This window comes from Primulina huaijiensis, chromosome 8, assembly GCF_012295235.1.
Source record: "Primulina huaijiensis isolate GDHJ02 chromosome 8, ASM1229523v2, whole genome shotgun sequence".
In the NCBI taxonomy this organism is placed as follows: Eukaryota; Viridiplantae; Streptophyta; class Magnoliopsida; order Lamiales; family Gesneriaceae; genus Primulina; species Primulina huaijiensis.
In genome coordinates this window covers 20,770,498-20,792,215 of record NC_133313.1, presented here as the reverse complement: position 1 = coordinate 20,792,215, position 21,718 = coordinate 20,770,498, and the positions used below count along the sequence as shown (strand labels likewise).

Sequence of the window (21,718 nt, the reverse complement as noted above, 5' to 3'; positions counted from 1 at the left end):
TTGAGTCGATTTAGGTCGATTGCACCCCTAGTTATCAGTCAAGTGCATATCTTCACAATTTCTTGGTTAATTGTGTGGGTGCTTTTATTATGTTCGAGAAGCCAAAAACGCCGAGTCTGATATAGTTCTATGGGTATATTTTATATTTTAATTGAAAATATGAATTACTAAATTTTAATTTTATTTGTCAATACTGTAGATGATGGACAAAGAAGTGAAGATGTGGAAAAATGGCAGTACCACTTGGACTCGTACAACAATGAAGTTGAAACGGTTCAACAAATCCTTCCTTTTTTAATTTTTCTTTTTTTGGTTAGAATATACTTTGATCATCGAATATGTTATTAATAATTTCATACATACCGTGCATTTGAAAAGGAAACACTCAAGCTTAAATAACGAGGGTGTAAAATAAGATATAACAGTATAAGAACGACTGTGTTGCTAAATGTTAAACAGTGCATATCTCATGAAATTTAGAACAACTCTGAAAACTCGTTGTCTCTGTCTTCTCTGTCCGAAATCAGTAAGTCTACATATACATCTCCCAGTGCAAGCCTGAGAAAGACAAATCAAACAAATTTTATATAATGTTGACAATTTATATATATATATATACACACACACATACAATTTTTATATATTCTCCACCCATCGTGTCTAACCTCTATGTCCATCAATGTGATGACATTGACTTATTTGATGTATAATTTGGAAATATTTCATCACATTCAATAGATGAGTGTCACGTCATTAGTGAACATGAAAGTGAACAACATATCAAAACTATATATATATATATTGCTCAAATCCTAGAAAACATAACGGTACCTTCTCCCCCAATCGCTTTAATGTGATACGATGCTTGTCATTATCTTAGTTAGCTATCGATACTGTCTCTACTGATACTTCAAGTGGATTACCGGTTTCTTCTTCGAACAACACTATTTGGTTATCCGTAGGTTTGAGGAAGGATCTTGGTATATGATACCTGAAATCACGAGTTAAAAACACAAAGAAATGCACATATTTTCAAATATTAAAATTGGAGAAAATGTATTTTGGGTTCAGTAAATTTGTTTTTTTTTTTTTTGCGATTTTGGTTATTTATATATGTTATCAAATTTCAGTTTTAGTCTTGTATCTTTCGATTTTCGATATTTTTAATCTTTTTTATCTGAAGTTCCGTTGTGGAACTACACACTTCAAAACCACATCATTGCTGCATTAGTGCCAAATGGAAAAAAAAATAAAATAACCAAAAATAAGAATAATAATAATAAAGATAGTGGACTAAGTGAAATTGGATAACACATAAACCCACATCTCACTAACACATGTTGGCGTACCGTATCTGTGAAGGCGAGCCATCTGGTGTGCGAAAGGATATCCAGTACCTACCGATACTTTGGCCGTTCACCCATGTTTCACCTTTCCCCATTGAGCCAAGATTTACCACCACTGGATCAGTACCCTTGGGTGCGTCGAATTTGGACTAAAAAAAAATCAAGAAACCGTTTTTATCTAGAAAAAAGAGACCATTTTTCAGTACTACTTCGTTAAAGTTACAAAAAATTTACACGATCGAGTAAATCGATCTTACCTTATACCAAGTAAGTGGCTGAGGCGAGGGATTAAAATCGACCCATTTTGCGCTGCTTGCATCTTCCCCTAAGTAAAACTGTAACCTTTCTCCAACTAATCCGATCTACTTAAATGTTATTGAATGAAACTGAATTTCAGCATCTTTTACAGCAAAAACTTCTGCATAATATGCATGAAAATAATTTACCTGATATCCCCATTTATAGTTGGTTATATTTTGCACTTCCTCGTTTATTTGAATGCTCACATTTTGCAATCCAGCTGCTTTACGCTCCATATATGCCCCCGAATCCTATCGCGTTACAAGTTAATATATATATAATTACAAATACTACGACCGAGAGAAATAATATAATTCATAATACTATAACAAAAAGATAGATGTAAGAGATTCGAGTAGTACCGGTAGCCCAACCATATTGCTGAGCAATGAGATGTTGTTCTCTCCACTGGTTAAAGGGACACTTACACGTAATGTAAAACTTGGATTTCTAAAAAACCCATGTTCAGAACCTAAAAAATATATACATTTTTTATACATATAATTTTTCTAAAACATATAAATTATTACATCAGCATGACTGCATGAGTACAATTACTTAAAACGGTATCTTACCCACAAACTTTCCATTGACGAATGCTCGCAGAACATGTCCACGGGATGTAACGCTAAGCATGGACGTCGTGTTCGTGGATACCGAATAACTGATGCAGCAAGGATATATGTTACGAAAACAGTCAAAGTGCAATGGTTACTGAAAAAAACAAGCTAACTTTGACCCTAACTAATAGTACGAAAAAGATCATCAAATGTATTCCATGCACAATATCACAATTCTGGCCCTGGCTCGGAAAAGTAAACAACTTTACCTGGATGTGTACCAAAGATAATCAGATGCATCTCGTGTCGTCTCCATTTGCTCAAACAATGTATGGGACCTTATCGCAGTTCCATCATATACGGGAATGACTTCTTTGGATTCTTGCCATTTCTTTGCTGAGTCTAACTTCACTGCTGGTTGCGTCAATCTTGTGCTAGACGTGGTGCTTACCTGTGACATAAGATCATGGGTTCACACGAGCCGAGCCAAGTTTGAGTAATAAAAAAAACAAGAGCCCAATGCTTAGAAGATTAGATGCTGAGTAACCTGCAGGTTTTGGTGCATACCTTTGCTGTATTAAATGCTACGGTTTTGCAATCTGGTAAGATGCTGATTGATTTAGGAGGCAACTTGTATGATACATTTAGGAACTGGACCTTTGCTTCTATCGAAGCATCTTTGTTTACAAGAAATGCTGCACATTCTCCTGAATCTTGATGGTATACATAAGCCTGTTTTTAAATGAAACAAACAGCTAATAAAACTGAATTCCACATACATAATTAAATAAAATCTATTTATAACTTTTTTTAAAAAAAAAAGTTTAAATTTTACCATCTAAAATTCAACAATTTAAATCTTCAAAGCCTTTATTTTAAAACTGTTAGAATTTTCTATAATAATTTAATGACCTGATGATAAAATCTGTGTTTTTATTTTTAATCGAAATCATATTAACAATGTAAAATCCCTTTAATTATCACTTAATTCATAGTAAAAATCCCCTCTAATTATTAAACTTATAGCTAAAACAATAATATAAGAACAACTTTATATCCTTACTTCTTGTAGCTCACCACCTAAAGTGAAATTAGATTGTAATCCATAAAGCAAATTGCGTGAGCACAGCTTCACTGCAGCATGTAACTCTTTCAGATGACCCCATTTTGGCTGCCTAATGAGACCTAAAAATGATTTTTGTTTAACATTTTCTCATCATTTTTTTCATACATCGTCATAAACTAAAAATGATGTGTGTGTGTGTGTGCGCGTGTATTTGTGTAGCATACCATACTCGTCCAATGGAGCTTGATCATAATAACTTGTTATAATGAATGAAGCAGCCGTCCTCCCGAAATTCGTCCCACCGTGATACTAAAAAAATGTACACGAAAATACCCGTAAGTAACAAATACAAGTGTATAAATGTGATTTTAATTGTACATATATACCATGTAATAGTTTATGAAGCTCCCATTCTTTTTTATTATGAACAGAGCGGTATGATACGCGATATCCTCAGCTGATCTTATTTTCGTGATGTTCCCGTATATGTCGTAGCTTTTCGATCACATGCAAAATATAACAAGTAAATAAAAACGATGAACAAGTCAAGTAACATCAAGCTCGATCATGAGAGGAGCAAGAGAAGTTATGTTTTTCATTAAAATCTTACAAATGTGTCCAGTTTTCTGTCCAAATAGCTGGCTTGTCTGGTGAATTAGGTCCTACAAACGTTTCCCCGCATTTCATCCCATTGCAAGCATTAATCTGCAGATTATATATATATGTGGCCAATTGAGCCAATCTAGCACAACAATTTGAAATTGAAAGAGATGTAAAGGGTATTGGGCTTTTACCACTGGATCAGGAGCATCATCTTGTTTGCACATAACCCATGGCACACTAGTGTCGAGGCCCACAGCCATTGAGGCGGCCCATATAACATATGGAGGCCCATGTTCGTGAAAAGCTTTCTCGACATTTTGGTACTCATTCTCGATCTGCATATTTATTTATAATAATAACAATTACTATTATTATAATTTTTCCTCATTGATGATATTCGAAGTATAAAGTAATATTTTTAAATTTTAGTTATTTACTAATTTTGAATTAAATATATATATCTATTTTAAAAAAAAAAAATCAGACCTCTCCAATAAATTATATTAAATTAAATCTCCACTGAAAAATACATATTAATTTATGTTATAAATATATAAAAAAATAAAGAAATAGGAAAAAAGTTTCACCTGAGATAAAATAATTGGACCTCCTTGTGAAGCAAATAAATTTTCGGACTTTAATAAGGTCACTATTTTTCTTGTGAAGCTTTCCATGTGATGCTGCAATGGACCATAGGACGAGAATTACGAAGCATAAGAATTTATTTTTATATAAATAAATTATTAAATATGGGAAAATCAGAATGAAAAATTAATTTTAAAAAATGCTACAAATTATATTAAAATTTTAGCCCAAAAATGGTAAGATGAAGTACCTCGAAGGCTTCGTTATGGGATCTGTATACAATTTGAGGGACCTCGTCATGCAGCCAAAATGGCAGGCCTCTGCAAAAAAACGAAAAATGTCGTTGTTCCCTTTAGAGCAAGTGTGACAGTTGAAATCAGTGTTTTAAAAAACGGTAGACGATAGACGGACAACCACCCACCGCTTATCTCCTGTATTTATCCAATAATTCAAAATTAATGGTATATCGTTCCTCTTTTACGATACAAATTGATTGCAAAACATGTCAAACAATTTTTTTTAAAAAATAAAAAAAAACTCTATATATTACATTAGGCGACTTCTAAAAATAGGGACAGTGAACGACCACTGCGTTTCATATGCATTGAATCAAGCTGTATTCATAAAATTTGCACAAAAAATTTTGATTTTCTATAGTTTAAATCGTTCAATCATCCTAATTTTATTATTTTTTAAGAAAAATAGTTACCCATAAGACCATTCACTCTCGATGAAGGGTCCAATCCGAAGGCAAACATAGAGCCCTTGAGCTTGAACTTCCTTTATAAATCTCACTATATCGCGTCTTCCACTGAAATCATACTGAAAATCCCACATAAAAAACTAATCAAGATTGTGTAAATTGATTTTATAATAAATTATTTTGTAATTTTGTAATAAATACTTGTTATATACACACGTGGTAAAATTACCAAGTCGCAAAATAAATTTAATTATATAAAATATAATTTTGTTAGCATACATATATATGTTGTTCACCTCTCGTTGTCGGGGCTCGTGGAGGTTCCAAAAAACGTAAGTATCAATTACATCGAGTCCTCCTTCTTTGGCCTTAGAAATTAAAGTTGGCCACATCTGTACAAACAAATTATATTATATTTCTCTTGGCAAGACTTAAAAGACTATGATTTGGGGATTTATTCGTTGTAGAGATTTGATGATTTTTTTTTTAAATAACAGATTTTTATGGAGTTTATAGATTTCTACTGATATTTTTAATACCTATAGATTTTTGTAGAGTTTTTAAAAGTCAAGTTTGAATTCCACGTGACTTTAAAATTCTACAAAAGTTTACCACTAAACTTTTATAGAATATATAAAAGTCTAGATTGAATACCTCTAGACTTTTAAACTCCATAAAAATTATTAAAAGTCTAGAACCAATACACCTCCTTAAATTTAATGCTCAAAATGTCTATATTTTTCACTTGAATATATAAAACAAATCAGTGTTTCAAACTTGAGCATTTCTGAATTCAATCCAAATTCCAAAGTTTGAAATTAATTAGTTGTGATATAAAACAAATCAATGTTACTTCCAAAGACACCATCAACAAGAAAACGCAAGTGAAAGATTAATGTGCAGAGGGGGAAAAACATACATCAGGAGTACTTCTTGGATAATGAATTGAGCCTGAAAACAAAAGCTTCCTCTCCCCATCAACAATCAAAGACCTCCCATCATATGTAACTTCACCGCCACTCCCCCCGCCGATCACCGCTGCTATCGCCACGAACAACCCGAACCACCACAATCTCCAACCCATTTTGACCTTCTTTTTTTTTTGCAAAAAACACCCCTCCTCTGAAATTATGTTCAGACAGCAAGATTCATATATACATATACCCTTTCCTCTTTACTTACTCCTCAATAACTCATATCTCTGGATTCTGGAAATTTAATTAAATACAATTGCTTTTATTTTTTAAAAAAGGAGATTTATATAATTCCTTTTTCATGCAATCACCGAATCAAAACTTTCTTGATAAGCAGATTAAACAGCGGTACTGCGTGTGTGTTTTTGTGTGCAAATAAATAATTATAAAAAAAAAAACTTGGAAGCAAAGAAGTTGATAACTTTAACGACAAGAGAAAATTGTCATCAAGAAAATTTGCACCGAAAATTTTGTTAAAGCAATTAATTGATGCGTCGACGTTTGTTTCATGGTGACGAAATTGTTTTAATTTACATTCAGAGTCGTCATTTTATGTAATTATGTCACAGATGATGAGCTACACAACAAATCTTGCCAACTTAAAATTATTAATTTCAAACAAGAAAACGTACGTTGTATACCTGCATGATTTACTTACCGTATAAATAAATTCACACTATTTGTGTGCATAAAAATATAATTTAGTGTTCTAAAAAATATATTTATTATATATTAAGCGAGTATATAAATTTTTTTAAAATTAATTCTAGGGTATTTAAGGATCTTATTTTTTATTTTATTTTTTTCCATTTTTATTGAATTGTATTTTTACAATATATATTGGTATATCTGCATGGGTACTAATTAAATAGGTTAGTTTATGCTAGATTGTTTCTTCTCATATTCCAATATCATTAGATCATGTGGGTCCCTCACATTTTTATGAAAGTTTACATATATGTTGATGATCCAATGTCATACATTTGACTATCATAAATGGCAAAAACTTGTGTGAGACAGTCTCACAGGTCGTATTTTGTGAGACGGATCTCTTATTTGGGTTATCCATAAAAAAATATTATTTTTTATGCTAAAAGTATTACTTTTTATTGTAAATATCGATAGTGTTGACTCGTCTCACAGATAAAGATTCGTGATATCACCGTCTCACAAGAGACCTACTCGTCATAAAGAGATAAATACTTCAAGTGTATCGTAGAATGATCATAATTAAAAGGTTGACGGTTTAATTTCCAAAGTCTTGCTTAAATATGTAATAGTATCAGAATTCAGAATATTATAGAAATTAAAATATATTTAATGGAAATTATGAAACAAGCAAGATGCCGGCAACTAAATTAATTTTGTGATTTTGTTTTTTTTAAAGTATGACTTACAATTTACTGAATTCGATCGTTTGTTATACCAGTGCATGACTAATACATGCATGCTTTGCTGTATAAAAATAATTTAGACCAATATAAGTTTCGATCAATAAGATGCTATGTACCTTTTTTGACTGCAAAATTTTTAATATTATTGAGATTTGAGAAATATATGTGCAGATTGCAAGATTTACAAATCATAATGAAACTCTCCCGGTTTCTAATCAAAAGAAGTTGGGTGATATATAAATAGCAGAAGATGTTTGTAAATCTGCAACGAAGTTCGACCATGCATGTGAAGTCAATGCATAATCGTCTTTAAATTCAACTTCTAAACTTTTATAAGATGAGCATTATCCCAACATTAAATTCTGGAACGTTCAACCATGCATGTGGGTTGATTCGATATTGGCTGATGAGTAATGCCTTAACCACCCAAACGTAAGGTGTGGAGCCCACACATTAAATAAAATAAAAAAATATGCTTTCTCACAATCCCACATCGAAAGAATCTGAAAAGTTGCTATAGGGAATTAGTTATAAATAGAGCTCAATTCATTCAGTTATTGTATCTCAAAATCAAAAGTTTTTTAGCTTTGATAAAAAGAGGGTGCATAAAAAAAAGAGTGTATTTTTTTCTTGAGTGCGAGAATTCTCTTGTGTGAGTTAGAGAAATTATTTTATTGGTATACTCGAGTTGGGAGTGTGAAAAATATTGAGTGTATTGGTGTATACACTTGTTGTAATATTTCTTCCAGTTATAAAAGTTGCAGTGCTCCGTGGACGTAGCCTATATTGGGTGAACCACGTAAATATTTATGTTCTTGTTGATTATTTTATTCCGTATTTTTGGGTACTATTATCATCGTGATCGGCATCGCTTCAGTGTAATTTCTCCAACAACTGGTATCAGAGCCTTGTTGTGAAAATTCTTAAGAATTCTGAGTATGCTCTGTGGCTGCAATTTTGTCTGATCTTCCACATCAGAAAAGATTTTTTAGATTTTTTGCTAAGGCTAGAGAAGTGATGGCAGGAGATGATAGATCGGGATCGGGAATCAACAAGTTCGACGGTACAGATTTTACGTTCTGGCGACTACATATTATTGATTATTTGTATAGTAAGAAGTTGCATCAACCTCTATCTGGAAAGAAGCCGGAAAAGATGGAGGATGATGACTGGAAGCTTCTTGACCTACAAGTGTTAGGTTAATACGATTGATCCTAAAGAAGAACGTGGCACATAACGTGGCGGAGTCAAAAACAACGGAGGAGATGATGTCCAGTTTGTCGGACATGTACGAAAAGCCATCGGCAAATAATAAAGTATATCTCATGAAGAAGTTATTTAACTTGAAGATGAGAGAAGATGCATCGATGGCTAAACACATCAATGAATTCAACACGATTGTTTCACAGCTGACATCGGTTGAAATTAAATTTGATAATGAGATTCGGGCACTTATTCTTTTGGCGTCTTTACCAGACAATTGGGAACCGATGCGGGCAGCGGTTAGCAACTCTGTTGGAAAAAGAAAGCTACAATTCAATGATGTTAGAGATCAAATTCGTGCTGAAGAAGTTCGCAGGATGGATTCGGGTGAAGGAACATCATCATGTTCTGCTCTAAATCTCGAGAATAGAGGAAGGGGCAGGAGTGGGGATAAGAGTTTTAACGAGTGGCATGGTAGGTCCAAGTCAAGAAATGGAAAAGACAAAAGCAATTTTGAAAAGAATGTGAAGTGCTGGAGCTGTGGTGAGGCTGGTCACTTGAAAAAAAATTGCAGATCAACAAAGAACGATGCTAATGTTGTTACTGAGGAGGTATATGATGCTCTATTACTATCCATGGAAAGCCCGGTTGATTCTTGGGTTATGGACTCGGGAGCTTCGTTTCATACCACTGGTAATCGTGATGTATTCGATAATTACATTGCGGGAGATTACGGAAAAGTTTTCCTGGCTGATGGAAAATCTTTGGAAATTGTTTGTATGGGTTATATCCGGATGAAGATGACAAATGGATCTGTCTGGAAAATCAACAAAGTAAGGCATGTACCAAAGTTGACACACAATCTGATTTCAGTGGGACAGCTTGACGACGAAGGTCATAAGGTGACCTTTGATGATGGTCCTTGGAAAGTGAAAAAGGGAGCCACGATTGTTGCTCGAGGAAAGAAAACTGGAATACTTTATATGACTTCCAGTTTGAGAAATAAATTAGCGGCTGTGGATGCTGGAGCTAATTCAAGTCTATGGCATAGTAGGCTTGGGGATACGAGTGAGAATGGAATGAAGATGCTTGTTTCAAACGGAAAGCTACCGGAATTAAAGATCGTTGAACACAAGCTGTGTGAAGCTGTATTTTTTGGAAAGCAGAAAAAAATGAGCTTTTCAAAAGAGGTTAGAGAACCGAAATCAGCGCATTTGGAGCTGGCACATACTGATATATGTGGACCATCTCCTGTGACATCCCTTGGAGATCACTCAAGATATTATGGCACTACTGTTGACGAATCGAGCATGAAATTTTGGGTTTATTTTGTGAAAAATAAATTGGATGTTTACGAGACCTTTAAACAGTGGGAGTTAGCCATGGAAGATGTGATGGATTCACTGTCATCCAATCACATGTGGGAATTGTCAGAACTTCCTGAAGGTAAAAAAGTTTTACATAGCAAGTGGAAGTACCGGTTAGAACATGACGGTAGCAAGCGGTACAAAGAAATACTTGTTGTAAAAAGGTGAAAAGGAAGTCATTGGTTACACTGATATTTTCTCTCTGGTGGTAAAGTTAACTACTATCAGGAGTGTACTTGGATTGATGGTAAAAGAAGATTTACATCTGGAACAGTTAGATGTAAAGACGAGGTTTTTTCATGGAAAGCTAGATGAAGAAATGAATCATTCACAGGGATTTGAAGTACGAGGGAAAGAGAAAATGGTGTGCAAACTTCAGAAGAGGTTGTATGGTCTCAAACAAGCAAGACAGTGGTACAAGAATTTTGATGGTGTAATGAATAATGATGATTTTCTGAGGTATCAGGCTGATCACTGTTGTTATGTGAAGCTTGATGGTTATTATATCATACTACTGATATATGTAGATGATATGTTGATAGCAGGAGCTTGCCTGGAGGAGATTGATGAACTTGAGAATGAGTTATCAAAGGAATTTGCTTTGAAGGATTTGGGTGCTGCAAAACAAATCCTTAGAGATCGGGTGAATGGAGTCTTGAAGCATGAGATGATTTCTGGAAGCAAGAATCCAGCTGATATGCTCACGAAGGCTGTTATCATTGAAAAATCGAAAATGTTTTTGACTTCAGTTGGTCTCCTGGACTAACAAAGGAGGTATGATCTGCTGCACTGATGATGTAAAGACATGATTGAAATCAAGTCTTCAAGTGGGAGAATTGTTAGGTAAGGTGTGGGGCCCACACATTAAATAAAATAAAAAAATATGCTTTCTCACAATCCCACATCGAAAGAATGTGAAAAGTTGCTAGAGGGAATTAGTTATAAATAGAGCTCAATTCTTTCAGTTATTGTATCCCAAGATCAAAAGCTTTTTAGCTTTGATAAAAAGAGAGTGCATAGAAAAAAATACACTCTTTTTTTCTTGAGTGCGTAAATTCTCTTGTGTGAGTTAGAGAAATTATTTTCTCGGTATACTCGGGTTGGGAGTATGAGAAATATTGAGTGTATTGGTGTATACACTTGTTGTAATATTTCTTCCAGTTATAAAAGTTGCAGTGCTCCGTGGACGTAGCCTATATTGGGTGAACCATGCAAATCTTTATGTTCTTGTTGATTATTTTATTCCGCATTTTTGGGTACTATTATCATCGTGATCGACATCTTCGGTGTAATTCCCCAACAACGGCATCATTAGATCTAATGTACGTAATTGCTCATTTACTGATTCAATATCATCGAAAATTGCAATTTTAGTTCGATAAGTTAACAAGTTTTAGATTTTATTTTTGTAATTTGTCACTGTTTGGTTTGCATCCAATTTTGATTTTTTTTTGTTTTTCACTCGAAACCACTAAATCAACAAAATATTATTTATTTGACATCAATGTAATCTTACATGACTAATGTGACGAGAAAAAATCTATATTATACACATTAAAATATATCTAAATAAAAATAAAAGGAAACAATAAATTTTTTCTTCTCATTTTAAAATATTTAGTGTCGTGTTGACTTATTTTTTTATTTTTTTAGATTTATTTTACTGTGTGTAATATATGTACTCATATATTACTGGAAATAATTAGTGTAGATTTTGTTGAATTTGTTTATTTGGTGCATGCATAAAAAGGAAATAATCACTACTATTGGGTGATTTTTTTTTTTTTTGAAAAATTGCAATTTTAGTTCGTAAATTGACATGTTTTAGATTTTAGTTATGTAACTTGATAATGTTTGATTTTCGCTATAAGACAATAAATAATCGAATATTTCTTATTTGGCACGGATGATCTCTGACGTAGCTCTCGTAACGAAAATAAACATATATTACACATATTAAAATAAATCTAAAAAAAATAAGTCAACACGACACTAAATATTTTAAAATGAGAGGAAAAAACTTGTCCGAAAAAATTTAGAGTTTGTTCGTTTTACGTCTCATATTCCACGGATGTCTCGTACCAACTATACCAACCATGACTCTTTCTTGTGCTGACGTCCTCAGTCATATGCTCTCTGGTAAACTGAGCCACCATCACAGAATTACCCCAAGTCGGGGACGAATACATATCATTGTTACATGAGGCCATCATGCAATTGGGGCATGAAAAAATGTAACTAGATACAGTGAACTGTTGAAACACTGAGAGATCGGTGATATACTGGATAAGTGGAACGTTTGTGGAAAACATATTTTCAACCGCGAGGTAAAGTATTCTATACATGGAAGCCAACTATTGAACCAATTAACTCTATATATATACCTCGTGATGTTGGATGTGAACATTATTTTATGAACGAGAGATGATCGTAGTACTCTTATTTTATTTTACTTTAAAAATAGACGCTTCAAATTATTTATTTATAAAAGAATTACAATGAACTCCTGTAACAATTCAATTAATTTTTGTAAATTATATTACACACACGCACATATTAATTTTTTGTATCAAATATAACTATAATAATTGATTCTTCTCGTTGTTTCCTTCATCCTTTTGCTTTTTTTTTTTTTTTTTTTTTTTTTTTATCAAATTTGAAACAAGTCCTATTCTTTCTAGTTTCTTCCTCTTGAGATTTATATCAAACGAAAAAGTTTAGTATAGGTGTTTCCGAGTAAAATTATTCATTACACTATAATATTAATTTTCAGAATAAAAGTATAAATATTACTTAGTTATCATTTTTTTCCTTAATTACTCAAAAAAGATATCCATTAATTTTTTAAAAATTATAAACTATTTTTAAAATTTCTACTAGCATTTACCGAAAGTAATTTTTTCCAAAAAAACATTTTTTTTAAAAAAAAAACACTTTTACGATAAGAAAATAATCCACCTTTTGGTGTGGATCTGTAAGGGTTCTTCATGAAAATGATTTAGAACATACAAACAAAGTATTTAAAAACTATGAAACAAAGTCTTTTAATTATAAAATATAAAAATAAATATTAAGCAAAAAATAACTCTTTTTCTAACATTTTTTCTAAGTCATCACTACCTTTGCTTGTGTCTCAGCAATATTATTATTAATATTAATATTAACAACCAAAATATTTGATAAATCAGGCGAAATATTAATGCAAATAATTATGAATATAATTAATATTGAATAAATATAATCTGCTTCATTAATACATGAACACGACGGGTTCAAATAAATGCTGGGGAAAAAGATTCAAGGATATCGTTTCGAGGTTAGTTTTTCCACTCTTTTTCGCAATTTGTCCGATCAGATTCCTCATATACTTAATTCCCATTTCCACATATATTCATTTTCCGATATCTGCATGAAAATGCATGTGCATGTGCAAATTTACGTGCATGAACAAATAAATACGAGGAAATAATGATCTGTGCTTGGATCTACATTCTTTTTATCAACACTATTCTTATTATTATGCAGGTTGATTTGAGCGCCATTGTTGTATATGAAATTGCTTGATAATTTTGGCTGCATTTTTCCAATTTCCGGCTCAGGTAAATTTAACTTACGAGTTTCGTTTTTATTTTGATGTTTTCGATTTGGTATTTTTCTGTATTTTGGTTAATCTTGTGATTTTATGAATTCCCCTGGATTTTAAATTTATTAAATGTAACGGGTTGGAACCGTTCGAATTCTACGTTTCAGTATTATTTTTGTACACTGGGGGACTTTATAGCTTCTTCAGTAATTTGGATGAGCAATTCAACTTCGGCAGAGGAGAAAGTTGGATTGGATCTTATGAGCACGAAAGATACACTAAATTTCGAGTCGATTAATAGTTAAATTTTTTTTATAGATAAGTGGATGTTTTTTTTTGTGAATTTGTGCAGGAATACACGAATCGAGTGGGAAGTGAATGAAGGTTTCTTTTCTTTTTGGCATTTAATTACGTGCTGGAGTCTAGTGGAGTGATTTTAACTACTTGTGAACTGCAGGAGGCTGAGAATTTTGTTTGAAACGAGGATTCCACGTGCCAATGTCAAGTTCATCTCCTGTGAAACGAACATTTCGAAAAGCTTTATCTTTGTCTCGAAAAAATAAGTAAGATCGTCAGCTAGTGTCTCCAAAAATGATGCATTCCATGCTAACGAACTAAGGTCTAGTGCTAACATTGTTGAAATTTTTTTTATCTCCAGGGTGCCAAACGGAACTACAGAAGCGGATGATCCAGATATCTCGAGGGTTGCTCAACTGGTCGACCAGCTGCACGCCAACGTGACTTCTGCACACGAAAAAGAACTTACCACGGCTCGTTTGCTAGGTATTGCAAAAACAAGAAAAGAAGCTCGAGCTTTTATCATTTCACACGACCAAGCAATGCCGTTGTTTGTGTCCATTCTTCGAAATGGAACTCTACCAGCAAAAATAAATGTTGCTGCAACTTTAAGCATTCTGTGTAGAACTAAGGATTTTCGAGTAAAAGTGCTTCTAGGTGGATGCATACCACCTCTACTCTCACTTTTGAAATCAAATGCAACTGAGGCTCGGAAGGCAGCTGCTGAAGCCATATATGCCGTGTCATCCAGTGGAATTTCAGATGATCAAGTAGGCATGAAAATATTTGTTACCGAAGGTGTGGTTCAAACTTTATGGGATCAGCTCAATGTTAAAAATAATGATAAAACAGTAGAAGAATTTGTCACTGGGGCGTTGAGAAATCTGTGTGGCGATAAAGAAGGATATTGGCAGGCAATTCTTGATGTCGGTGGAGTGGATATTATTGTGGGACTTCTCTCTTCAGAAAATTCCACTTCACAATCCAATGCTGCTTCTCTCTTAGCACACATGATGCTAGATTTTCCAGATAGTGTCATGAAAATAGTTGATTCAGGTGCGATCAAATCCTTGCTCGGGCTCTTAAGTGATAAGAAGGATGTCTTCGTGCGAGCCAGTGCTGCCGAGGCATTAGAAGCTCTTTCTATAAAATCAAAAAAAGGCAAGGAATCTATTGTTGATGCGCAGGGCATACCATTGCTTATTGGAGTTGTGGTTGCTCCTTCCAAAGAAGGCATTCAAGGAGAGGTAGCAGAGGCTCTTCAACGGCATTCAATGCAAACTTTAGCAAATATATGTGGTGGGATGTTTAAATTAATTCTTCATCTTGGAGAGCTTTCTCAGTCCCCAAGGTTAGCTGCTCCAGTTGCTGATATAATTGGAGCTCTTGCTCATTGTCTGATGGTTTTCAAGCAGAATGGTGATGTAGAACCATTCGAATCAACAAAGATTGAGAGCATATTAATTATGCTTTTGAAACCGAGAGATAATAAGCAAGTTCAGGAGCGCCTTCTAGAGGCCATGGCCTGCCTATATGGTAATGCATATCTATCAGTTTCCATCAGTCAATCAGAAGCTAAAAAGGTGCTTGTTGGGCTCATAACCATGGTGTCTGGTGATGCTCAGGAGTGTTTGATTTTTTCATTAATACGGTTATGTACTGAGGGGGTAAGTGTATGGGAAGCATTAGGAAAGAGAGAAGGGATTCAGTTGCTTATCTCATCATTTGGGTTATCCAATGAAAAACACCAAGAATACACAGTTAAGATGCTTTCAATCTTGACCAAACAAGTCGATGACAGCAAGTGGGCACTAACTTCGGCTGGTGGAGTTCCTCCACTTGTCCGATTACTAGAAGTTGGATCTGAGAAGGCAAGATATGATGCAGCACATATTTTGTGGAATTTGTGCCATTACAGTGAAGATATTAGAGTCATTCTTGAAAGTGCAGAAGCCGTTCCGGCATTTATACGGCTCCTTAAAAATGGTGGACCAGAAGAACAAGAAGTTTCTGCTAACACTCTGATAAAGCTTGTCAAGAATGGAAATCCATCTTCCATCAATCAATTGCTTGCTTTGCTCTTGGGGGACTCTCCAAGCTCCAAGACGCATGTCATCAAAGTTTTGGGTCATGTTCTTTCCGTGGCATCACTAAGTGATCTTGTGAATCCAGGTGCCACTGCTTATAAAGGTCTGAAGGCACTTGTCCAGCTTTTCAATTCATCAAACGAGAGGACTCGAGAGCATGTTGCATTGGTGTTGGCTGATTTATTCATCAATCGGCAAGATTTATGTGATGGTCTCATGACAGACGAAGCTGTGATTCCTTGTATGAAAATATTAACCAGCAACAATCAAGGCATTGCAACTAAGTTCCCTCAGGCACTGAATTCTGTATCCCACCCAATCAAGTTTAAGAAAATGAGTAAGACATCTTACATCTCAGAAGGTGACATCAAGCCTTTGATCAGAAAAGCCAAAACATTAGAAATAGATTCCGCAGAAAGGGCAATGGCTGCATTGTCTTATGAATTGTCGGATCCCCAAGTAGCTGCAGAAGCACTGGCAGAAGATATTATTTCCGCCATAACACGAGTTTTGGGAGAAGGGTCTTTGGAAGGTAAGCAAAGCGCCTCTCGTGCTCTTCATCAATTACTGAAGCATTTTCCGGTAGGCGATGTGCTGACTGGTAGCTCTCAGTGTCGATTTATTGTTCTTGAGGTGATTGATTCATTGAATGCCACGGATGTTGATAGCACCGAGTTTCTTGATACTTTAGAAGTTGTTTCACTATTGTCACGGACAAAACTTGGCCACTCCTCCTATTCACCATGGTCTGGCCTCGCCGAAGTTTCGTCAAGTTTAGACCCTCTGTTGCACTGCCTATGCGAGGGACCTACCTCAGTACAAGATAAAGCTATTGAAATTTTGTCTAGACTTTCTACGGAACAACCAGCTGCTTTAGGCGATGTCTTGTTCTCAAATTCAAAGTCGATTGGTAATTTGGCTAATAGAATAATGAATTCCAGAAGCCAAGAAGTGAGAGTTGGGGGAACAACGTTGCTAATTTGTGTTGCCAAGGAACATAAAATCCAATCAATACATGCACTTGAGGCATCTGGGTACTTGAAACCTCTTATTTACACGTTAGTGGATATGATGAAGCAGAACTCTAGTTGCTCTTCTGTTGAAATTGAAGTTAGGACCCCTAGAGCTTATAGAGATAGATCAGATTTTCGGGTTGGAGATGATTTCGATGTGCCTGATCCTGCAACGGTCTTGGGAGGTACTGTTGCCTTGTGGTTGCTATCTATAATTTCTTCATTTCATTCAAAGAGTAAAATCACAATGATCGAAGCTGGAGCACTGGAAATTCTTTCTGACAAGTTTGCAAGACATGCTAATCGTGATCAGGTAGTGTTCAGAACCAGTTCATCTCCATTCCACATTACATATCTTTGTTATTCTTCTATTTTTCTCTTTATCTTTTTCTAAATTTTCTTTCTAAAATGATACACTTTTGTCAGGCAGTTTTCGAGGATACGGAGGGTATATGGATCAGTGCCCTTCTAGCGGCTATATTGTTTCAGGATACTGATGCTCTCTCCTCTTCTACGGCCATGAGTTTTATACAATCACTATCAGTCCTCTTTAATTCAGATGAAATGATTGATAGATTCTTTGCTGCTCAGGCGTTTGCTAGCCTTGTTGGCCATGAAAATATGGAAATAAATCTAGCAATAGCAAATTCAGGTACAGTTTGTGGCTTGATGTCCCTGATAGGACACATTGAATCAGATATGCCGAATGTGATGGCCTTGTCTGAAGAATTTTCCTTAGTAAAAAATCCCGACCAGATAGTTCTTGAAAGCTTATTCCAAATCGATGAAATTAGAGTAGGTCCTATTTCTCAAAGTACTATTCCTCTACTTGTTGATTTATTGAGACCCATTCCAAATAGGCCAGGAGCCCCATCCTTCTCGGTTCGCCTTTTGACTCAAATTGCACATGGAAATGATACCAATAAATTATTCATTGCTGAAGCTGGAGCACTGGATGCTCTGACCAAGTATCTATCTTTGAGCCCTCAAGACTTAAATGAGGCAACGGTATCTGAATTACTAAGAATAATGTTCAGTAATCCTGATCTTGTTCAATATGAATCGGCTCTCAGTTGCATGAATCAACTTGTAGCTGTTCTTCATCTGGGATCAAAAAGTGCGAGATTGAGTGCCGCTAGAGCCATAAACGAACTCTTTGACTCGAAAGAAATAAGAGATTCTGAAGCATCAATCCAGGCCATTCAACCTTTGGCAGATATGCTGGATACGCCTTTCGAGTACGAACAACAGACTGCTTTAAGTGCTTTAATTAAGTTGACTTCGGATAATTATGCAAAGGCAGCTATGCTGGCTGAAGTTGAAGGCAATCTTCTTGTCTGCCTCCATAAAATCATCTCATCTGTTGCCAATTTGAAACTAAAGAGTGATGCTGCAAAATTGTGCTGTATTCTTTTCGGGAATTCAAGAATTCGAGAATCGCCAATCACCTCAGAATGCATAGGACCCCTTATATTGTTGATGCAGTCTGATGAAGAAACGGCTGTGGAATCTAGTGTGCGGGCTTTGGGGAGATTGTTGGAAGATGAAAACCAGGTGGATATTACATCTTCTCATGATCTTGTTGGGAAGCTCGTTTATCTGGTTTCTGGACCAAATCATATGCTTATTGAAGCAAGCATATCCACACTTATTAAACTGGGGAAAGATAGAACTCCAAGGAAATTGGAAATGGTAAACCTTGGAATTATAGATAATTGTCTCAAGTTACTCCCGACTGCTCCAAACTCATTGTGTACCACTATTGCAGAGCTCTTCCGAATCTTGACAAACAGTAGTGCTATTTCAAAAAGCCTAGCTGCTGCAAGAAGTGTAGAGCCTTTCTTTATGCTACTGTTCAAGACGGATTTTGACCTTCAGGGACAGCACAGTGCCCTACAAGTTCTTGTCAACATTTTGGAGAAACCACGAAGTCTTTCAAGGTGTAAACTTACTCCTAACCAAGTCATTGAACCTTTAATTTCGGTTCTTGAATCCCCATCACAGGCGATCCAGCAGCTGGGTGCCGAGTTATTGTCTCACCTTCTTGATCAAGAACATTTTCCTCAAGATATGCTTACAAAAAATGCAATTCTTCCTCTTGTTCATCTTGTGGGGATCGGGATTCTGAATTTACAGCAAACTGCAATAAAGGCATTGGAAAATATCTCCTTGAGTTGGCCAAAGGAAGTTTCTGATGCTGGTGGTATATTTGAGCTCTCCAAGGTTATCGTTCAGGAAGACCCTTTACCTTCTGATGATTTGTTGGAATCTGCTGCATTAGTACTCTCAAATCTTCTGCGTTTTGATGCTGACTACTACTTCAGAGTTCCAGTAGGGGTACTTGTAAAGATGTTATATTCAGGTCTTGAGAGCACAGTTGTGGTCGCCATAAATTCACTGATAGTTCAAGAAAAGGCTGATTCTTCAAGTGCTGAACTGATGGCTGAGGCTGGTGCAATAGATGCTTTGCTAGATCTAGTAAGGTCTCACCACTGTGAAGAAGTATCGGGTACTCTACTAGAAGAACTATTTAATAATACTCGGGTAAGGGAAATGAAGGCTTGTAAATATGCAATTGCTCCTCTCGCCCAGTATTTGCTCGACCCACAAACCAGATCTGAAAATGGCCGACTTCTTGCCGCTCTTGCTCTTGGTAACCTCTCCCAACACGAAGGTCTGGCTAGGGCTAGTGATTCTGCCTCTGCTTGCCGAGCTCTGGTGTTCCTCCTTGAAGATCAGCCCACGAAAGATATGCAAATCGTGGCAGTTTGTGCATTGCAGAACTTTGTCATGCACAGCAGAACAAATAGGAGAACCGTCGCTGAAGCAGGTGGTGTATTGAGGATTCAAGAACTGCTGCTGTCCTCGGATTCAGAAGTTGTAGATCAGACAACACTGCTTGTTAGATACTTATTTTCGAATCATACCCTTCAAGAATACGCATCAAATGAACTACTCAAATCTTTGACTGGTAACTCACCATTCATATTCCTATTTCATTTCTTTATGTGCTTTCAACGTCCTACTTAACTTTTGCTTTTCAGTAGATAGGATAAATCCATCTTCAAATTATCAAATATTTGAACTCAAATCATACTTCAGGAGCTTCTAATCAATTCGTTTTCAATGTGCAGCTGTTTTAGAGAAAGAAGAGTCATCCAGATCCAGCATAAAAGAAGAAGAAATTTTGAAAACAATACATGTTATCCTTTCCAATTTTCACAAGCTCCATGTTTCTGAAGCAACGACACTATGTATACCCCATTTATTAACTGCACTAAAGTCTGGTACTGCGGCTGCTCAAGATTCTGCATTGACAACCTTGTGCTTGCTGAAACATACTTGGTCGACCATACCAATAGACATGTCAAAATCTCAAGCTATGGTTGCAGCTGAAGCCATTCCTTTCCTACAAATCCATATGAAAACTTGCCCACCGAATTTTCTTGATAGAATTGAAAGCTTACTCCACTCTTTACCAGGTTGTTTGACCGTTGCAATAAAGCGTGCAGACAATTTGAAGCAAGTGACAGGAGGCACTAACGCGTTTTGTCAACTGAGCATAGGCCATGGCTCTGCTAGGTACACTAAGGTATCATCAAATGATCATTTATTTAGTCAGACATAAAAAATAAATCAATCTTGAATATATGTGTTGTGCAAATTATTAGGTTGTGAGCCACAACACGTCTCCAGAATGGGAAGAAAAGTTCACATGGGCTTTTGATGTTCCACCTAAGGGCCAAAACTTAAATATTGTTTGCAGAAGCAGGAATACTTTTGGAAAGGTAAACTGCTTTTCTATTTAACTCTAAACATGGTACAACAAAAGAGGGGTGGACAGAGGATATTGTTTGATCACCTATCCCGAGTGAAAGGGTCTTTTTGGTTTGCTTAACCGTGCCGTTTACATAGTTTTTATGTCTTATTTCAGACCACTCTTGGTAGAGTTACAATCCCAATAGACAAAGTGGTGAATGAAGGATCTTACAGTGATCTTCTCAACCTTGGCCAAGATACCAACAAAGATGGCTCATCCAGGACCCTTGAACTAGAGATGGCGTGGTCTAATAGCACGTGGAATGAAAATGTGTGAAACAAGTGCAAGATCACATTTATCAATTATTTAATTTTGGCATCAATCAAAGAAAATATGTTTCCATCGAGATGTGAATATCTGATAGAAAGATCCAGTTCTTAGATAATGGAGCTGATTGTAAATTGCAGTGAAAATTGACAGCAATTTTTTTTTTTATCATTATCAGATATGGTGGAAACTTAGAAGGGAAGGTGGTTTCCGCACCCTAAACGGCTAGTCTTTCTTTTTTTTTTTTCAGGGACTGGTGCAGTAAAGTCCAAGGGTAGAAACATTCTTAGGTAAATCCTCCTCTGTTTTGAGGAAACTGGAAAGGAAAATGCAATTCTTGTTCTGTATCTTGTAACAAACCATTGTGTAGAGGAAATACATTTTTTGAAGGAAAACAACGATAATAAAGCAAAAACACGGTTCATTTTGGGATGTTTGAAAATGTTTCCGGAAAGCACAAGGGAAAACTGCCCTCGCTTTATTTTCAAAAAAAAAAAAAAAAACCACTCGCTTTTCTAGACCATCGTTTCTTGACTGTACATATCTTTCT

At 35.4% G+C, this 21,718-nt stretch overlaps 2 protein-coding genes across 3 annotated transcripts; one reads left to right on the top strand and one right to left on the bottom strand.

Annotated features, from left to right (window-relative positions):
- Positions 1–298: 298 nt before the first annotated feature.
- LOC140982729 (beta-galactosidase 16-like) lies at positions 299–6,481 on the bottom strand. Its single transcript, XM_073449396.1, has 19 exons — positions 6,083–6,481; positions 5,460–5,555; positions 5,170–5,282; positions 4,711–4,780; positions 4,463–4,555; positions 4,067–4,210; positions 3,883–3,977; positions 3,659–3,767; positions 3,497–3,581; positions 3,270–3,391; positions 2,774–2,938; positions 2,476–2,657; positions 2,222–2,310; positions 2,009–2,118; positions 1,793–1,897; positions 1,604–1,708; positions 1,350–1,495; positions 832–991; positions 299–558 (listed from the first exon to the last, which is right to left on the bottom strand). The coding sequence occupies exons 1-18, from the start codon at positions 6,245–6,247 to the stop codon at positions 877–879; spliced, it is 2,109 nt and encodes a 702-aa protein (XP_073305497.1). The 5' UTR covers positions 6,248–6,481; the 3' UTR covers positions 299–558; positions 832–876.
- A 6,918-nt stretch (positions 6,482–13,399) lies between these two features.
- Positions 13,400–21,586, top strand: LOC140982728 (protein CELLULOSE SYNTHASE INTERACTIVE 3). 2 transcript variants are annotated; one of them, XM_073449394.1, is made up of 8 exons: positions 13,400–13,417; positions 13,627–13,700; positions 14,142–14,247; positions 14,343–17,394; positions 17,508–20,052; positions 20,216–20,673; positions 20,753–20,869; positions 21,016–21,586. In XM_073449394.1, the coding sequence occupies exons 3-8, from the start codon at positions 14,183–14,185 to the stop codon at positions 21,175–21,177; spliced, it is 6,399 nt and encodes a 2,132-aa protein (XP_073305495.1). In that variant the 5' UTR covers positions 13,400–13,417; positions 13,627–13,700; positions 14,142–14,182; the 3' UTR covers positions 21,178–21,586. The 2 variants fall into 2 exon arrangements, with proteins under 2 accessions (XP_073305495.1, XP_073305496.1); XM_073449395.1 differs by lacking the exon at positions 13,400–13,417 and having other exon boundaries at positions 13,585–13,700.
- The last annotated feature ends 132 nt before the right edge of the window (positions 21,587–21,718 follow it).